Raw genomic sequence first — 6,177 nt, forward strand, 5'->3', positions numbered from 1 at the left:
TCGCTATATTTTTCAGGTCCTGTCCATCGAATGGGAGGTCGGCCTTGGCTACGCTTGTCAGCTCTTTTCGGTTTCCATTTCGAGTTTTTTGGTCCATCGCCCGTCCTCCATTCTAGCAAAGTGCCCAGCCCATCATTCTGTGTAGTGATTCGTTGCATAATAATCATCTTCTCCAGTACATCGGCGTATTTCTTCGTTGCTCACTGGATCCCTCAGGGTCAGGCCAAGCATTGATCACTCCATTCGCCTTTGTGTCACTCTTAGTTTTTCTCTGGTTTTCTTCTTTAAAGTTAGGGTTCTCTCCGCCATAGGTCAGAAGCGGCAATACATACTGTTTTTCGTTTGAAGCGAATTGAGATAGTTCCCTTAAGAATGTCCTTAATTTTACCGTACGCTGCCTCTCCTAGGATAATTCGTCTGGTTAGCTCGCAGGTTTGGTTGTCTGTGGTTATTCTAATATCATGAGATAAATGTATATACTTGTCAATCAATTCTACTTCGTTATTATTAATTTGGATTTGATCACTGGGAATCATGTTTGTCATGATTTTGGTCTTTTCAAAATGTATTGTCTGTCCACTTTCTTGTACGATATCGTTAAATTCTTGGAGCATGTCTGTGGCCTCCCCAAATTGTCTGACAAAATAACGATGTCATCCACGAAGCATAGATTATTGAATCTCTTTCCATCGATGAGCATTTCGTTTTGTTGCCATGCCACTCCCGTTTCCATCTTGTGGCTTGTAGAGTCTAGATTTACAGTTGTGGCATTTTCATATATACTCATATATAGTCGAGTCTACAATCTTGCAATGCGCTTAAGATGGCCGCTACTTCTATTGTATCGAAAGCCTTTTTAAAGTCAAGAAGTATCAATGCTACAGGGAGGTTATATTCAATGGTCTTTTCTATCAAGGTTTTCAAGCACTGCAGGTGGCCTTTTGTACCGTAGCTCGAGGGGAAACCAGCTTGCTCCCGTGACTGATGTATTTATTTGTACTTAATAATATGTATTTATTTTTACATTATTTTTATAAAAAAATTAAAATTAATAAAACTTATCCTTAAACAGGAGCCCAAGAATATGGCGAAGCAGCGGCGTACATCCAAGCCCAGTTCGAAGCAAAAAACAAGTCGACAACCAAAGAGATCTACTGCCACATGACGTGCGCCACAGACACGCACAACATCCAGTTCGTCTTTGATGCAGTCACCGACGTCATAATCGCTAACAACTTGCGCAACTGTGGCCTGTATTAAGCCCCCATAATCAGGAGCTAAAGGGATAAATTCTAACTATTATTAAGTTAAGAACGTTGTTGCCGGTCACAAAAGAGCGCGTGCTCGATGGGTGGATGTTTGTATTTTTATTTTTGTTTTCGTTTTCTTTTTTTTGGTATTTGTTTTGTCTTTGAGGCCGTGTAAGTAGGTACGGATATTTGGAAGTAGCTACTGTAGAAAATACGCTTACTACAGTATGTAAGGATATTTCTAAAAAGTGAAGTTGCATAAGGATTTTTGTTGGTTAAAATAAGATGATAAAAATTCGTTGGGCGATCAATTTTTTATGGCAGTCGATGTTTCGACTTATAAGGAGATTACCTTCGGGAAATAAAGTGAACTACACTTAAAATATTTCCAAAATAGTTACAATGTTAAAATAGTTTGTTTGAATTAACAAACTAAAAAACAATATATAACACTGATTGCGTACACACACAGTAAGTATAGTAACATACGTTTTTTCATTAATATTTTCTAGTATGAAAATCATTTGTTTTTTGGAAAGAATTAACTTAGAGATTAAAAATCAAAATTCTCTTGAAATATATCTGGTATTATCCTTTAAAAAAATTAAAAAGAACTTAAGCGCCCCATGACTAGCTGACAAGTGAACAACAATAAACATTTGATTAATCAAAGGTTTTTTCTCAATCTAATAATAATAAAATCCTTGTATGAATATTTTTATGTTGGTACTTGGACTTTAGTAATTGTATTTTGCAGTCTAAAGTACTTTAAATATTTATTTTAATATAATGAATTTATCATAAAAACTCTATGTATCCATTCCTTATATGCCAAGTATGTACCTACTTCGATTGAGTGACTACTGTAATTACAAAATCACTACTTGCACTGCCTAAATTTTGACATATTTTAGTCTGTGTTAAAATGGACAATTTTTGGTTAGTTTTTTGGATTAATATCCAAACCGAGTAAGAGCAGTGAATAAATGTGAATTAATTTTTAAACTATTTAAAAAAACCTTTATGTTAGTTTTTTTTTTGTTATTTTGGGCAGTGAAACGTGGAGAAGCAAAAATATTTTAAAAAATTAAAGTAAATTAAAAGTATCCGGTAGTTTTTTCGTTCTAGTAAAGTATTTAGTATAATGTGGTGTGAGTGTGTATACAATTATACAGGGTATAGTCAGAAAACCAGCAAAAAAACATTTAGAACTACAAAGAAGATTATACGTGCTTCCTTATTGTCTCACTTAATGTGTTCGAAATCAACTTTTTTTTTTCACATTTTACTGCCCCAATTATAAACCTACATGAACAATATTTTAATATCGCTTTAAATCACCCCTAAAACGTTAATTTTCTAATCTACCGCACTTTTGCTTCGAGCGTAAAACGCACATGAGCTAAACCAGGTCTTTGTACAAAAAGAAAATAATTGTGCACAAAATTTTCAGTATTGATTGATTCTGTTAACTTTTTTTTATGTGTTTTTTGTTTTGTGAATATTTTGTACAAAAAGTGTCTTTGTGCCATTCGCAAGGAGGTTGCATTTATATATTATGTATTTCTTTTTTTGTAAATTATTATATTTTTATTTAGGATAAGTTGATAAATAAATGTTATATTTCTTTTTTTTTTCTCACGTTTATGATAATTCTGTTTTTTATAGTTTAGTCTAAAAAGTTTCTATGAGGAAAAAAGTTGGTTAAATTGGATTTTTTGTCAAATGAGAGCGCACATGCGATTTGTACCATGACAAAAATGCGCTAAGCCCTTGTTAAATTCAAATACTTGAAAATTATTATGCTACCTACTTGTATTTATTGGCTTTACTTTAAGATGGCAAACCGACGCCGCCAATTTTTTTCCAATGATTTGTGTGGACCCAATAAGATAATTTTAAGCTCAAAAAGTAGTGAAGGGTTCGAAAGTTTCGTTGGAAACCAACCAGAAGCTCATTTAGTACCATCAAAAACACTTTTTTTTCACAATAAGATACTTTTTATAGACCTCTCAACTTTATCGATTTGTAGATGAAATACGTACTTTTGGTTAGTTTCTTACAAGCAGGCCCCCAAAAAAAATATTTTTTTGCTTAACCCAGAAGAATTTTCTCAATAATGAAGAAAGTGTTCTGTACGTCATAAGTACCTAAGTTCTTGGAACATTTCCCCTAAAATGATGTTGCAAAATATATACCTAATGTAAGTGTACATAAAAAACTATATGGCGCTTAAAATTATTAATAATAAAAGTAGCTTTCAGTCATTTATGTAGATCGTACCTAGTAAGAAAATATTCATTTTAAGCAAGGAAAAAAAACCGCATTTGCATTGTTATATTTATTATATGATAATATTAAGAACCAACTACATTAGCAGCGATTTTGGTATGTAAATGGACATTCTTTTTACATATTATTATATCAATCGCTGTGTGATTTTAAAACGTGCATTTTATGTAAAACATTCCTAAATAATAAAAAAAAAACAAAATGTATTTCTCAGTTTTATATAATCGCTCTGTATATTTGTGCAGTATTGCCATTTGAATTATTATCACCTTAGAGGTTTTATTTAAAACAAAAAAATATAATTACGCGACCTCAATAATTCGATGACTTTTTAAAGTGTCATAAACAATCATAATATTCATTTTCTAGCTAGGGAAATTAGTATATCATGTGGTGTTGCAATTTTTTGACGACTTCAGTCAGAAAAATGCGACATAGCCATCGTTTGTTGTGTATAAAAAAAACTAAATTAAAAAAAATGTTAAGTAACTTAATGTTGGGTAGAAGTCGAGTCATGATTTATTTCTTTTTTTTTTGTTTAATCTAGTCAAGTTTTGTTTATTTAATTTACACGCCACAACTTTTTTTTGTAAATTATTTCGAAATAAATCTACTGTAATAATATTAGTTTTGAATTAGTTATTTCTTATGTAATTTGGATCTTTGCAAAGAATATTGGTAGTCCAAAATGGACACAAGATATAATATACTTTAGTTCTTCTGTTTTCTTTTTGTAGTCCAGATACGTAATAATCGTTAAATGTATAAATAAACTCCCTTCAAAAGAAGCAAAACAGTTTTTCATGCAACTAATGTACCGTTATACCCCTAGAAATCGGCATTTAGTATGCTGAAAAGAAATAATAATAGGGCACGTTATGTATCTTATGTGAATACAAAATGTATTACGGTTGTACTGTATTACACCTTTATTATTAACGACATTTCTTTCGGTCATTTTGAAACTGAAAAATAAGGATGGCATTTTAGAAACCAGTAGTTTTTATCGATTATCGAATAAAAACTTCATTTAAGTAATTTTCAACGTAGAATTCCTAAATAGTTTTGAAGTCCTATTGAAAAATGGCAATGAATGATAAAAGAATCCGAGATTTTAAATTTACTTTAAAAAGCTTGAATCGGGTGAGCTTCGGGTGTTTACCGGCAAAACTGTTTGCCAAAAAATATATGAACCACCCATAAAAGTAGATCATATATAAAATTATTTCTTAAATAAAAACTTTCTGATTGAGTAAAACGCGCATTTAAGTGCCTTATAGAATTTTTAAGTGATTTGGATCTGGTGATTTGTTTCTTTTTAATAAATAGGGATAATCCAAAATAGAAACAAGATTTAAATATTAATCTAAATCTAAAAAACTGAAGTATTTATCCTAATTTGAATCTTTTTGAGCTAAAAAAATACAGATTTTAATATTTTTCTGGCTGGTTATTTAAATCACATTTCTACGGGTGAGATATTAAGCTATGGTTTGTAAGTTTTAAGGATAATGTTGTGAAAACTAATATATGGAAAGAAATTGGAGAAAAACTTCACAGGAAAGGTAAGGGCATATTTATTATAAAAAATAACACGTTTCATGTATTGCACATATAATATTTTGACAATAATAATATTACTCGACACGAGACACCATATTGCCTTGCCATGGTACAGCCCCAATAGTATTAAAATAGATTTTAAAGGTATCTCTAACCTCAAATGCTTCATATGATGCTCTTTTGTCGCAAGTGGCGGTTAACTTTAACATACTTTCTTTTGGAAAATCCGGAACTCTATTGGTATTTTATTTTGGACAAGAAATGTTTGCCTTTCGAAGCATGTTGGCAATATACAAGCAGAAACTATTATGTTGTTAGCTAGCTACCTCTGGAGCCACAGCTATGGGTGTGTAGAATATTCTAAAGTACTGACACATTATACCAAATGCATTTTCTGATGTTCTTCTGGCCCTGGAATGTCTGTAGTTATAAATGGCTTTTGTCTTGTCATGCTTTGCTTGATTTTGTGAATATGGTTTCATCATATTTGTTCTTAAACTGAATGCCTCGTCCCCCAATATTACATGAGGTTGCTGCATATTAGTACCAGGAATAATTCTTGAAGGAGGTAAATTAAAACAGTTAGTAGCAATCTGCTTTCTTATATTTGATTTTATAAATATCCCCGCATCGCCTTCTCTGCCATAGGATCCTACGTCAATTGCCACAAATCTATACCTTGCATCGACGACTGCTAGCAGATCAATTGAATGAAAGTTTTTGTAATTAAAATAGAGAGATCCTGCATTGGATGGACAACGAATTCTTATGTGTTTACCATCAATCGATGCACAACAATTTGGGTAAGTCCATAAGCTATTAAAAGCTGAAGCATTTGCCTCCATTTGTTCTTTACTAGGCTGAGGTAAATAGATATGAAGCATACGTTTAACAATACTTTGAAGAACTTGTTTTACACATATGCTAATCCAACTATGGTGAATTCTGTATTGAAAGGATAGTGACCTGTATGACTCTCCAGTTGCCAAGAACCTGCAATAAAAATATTGCGCATTAGTGTACTAAAATTCTTCCGATGACTTATTCTTGATTGGTTTTTAGATGTAGAATG

General features: G+C 31.9%; 1 protein-coding gene across 6 annotated transcripts in view; it reads left to right on the plus strand.

Moving 5' to 3' along the window:
* Nucleotides 1–4,169, plus strand: part of LOC126734759 (guanine nucleotide-binding protein G(o) subunit alpha) — a 144,727-nt gene extending 140,558 nt beyond the window's left edge. For all 6 annotated transcript variants that reach the window (XM_050438474.1, XM_050438479.1, XM_050438477.1 and 3 more), the window contains exon 9: nt 1,073–4,169. In XM_050438474.1, the coding sequence (XP_050294431.1) occupies nt 1,073–1,260 (188 nt within the window). In that variant the 3' untranslated portion in view covers nt 1,261–4,169. The remainder of the gene's footprint in view (nt 1–1,072) is intronic.
* The last annotated feature ends 2,008 nt before the right edge of the window (nt 4,170–6,177 follow it).

The sequence above is a fragment of the Anthonomus grandis genome, chromosome 4 (genome assembly GCF_022605725.1).
Source record: "Anthonomus grandis grandis chromosome 4, icAntGran1.3, whole genome shotgun sequence".
Lineage (NCBI taxonomy): Eukaryota > Metazoa > Arthropoda > Insecta > Coleoptera > Curculionidae > Anthonomus > Anthonomus grandis.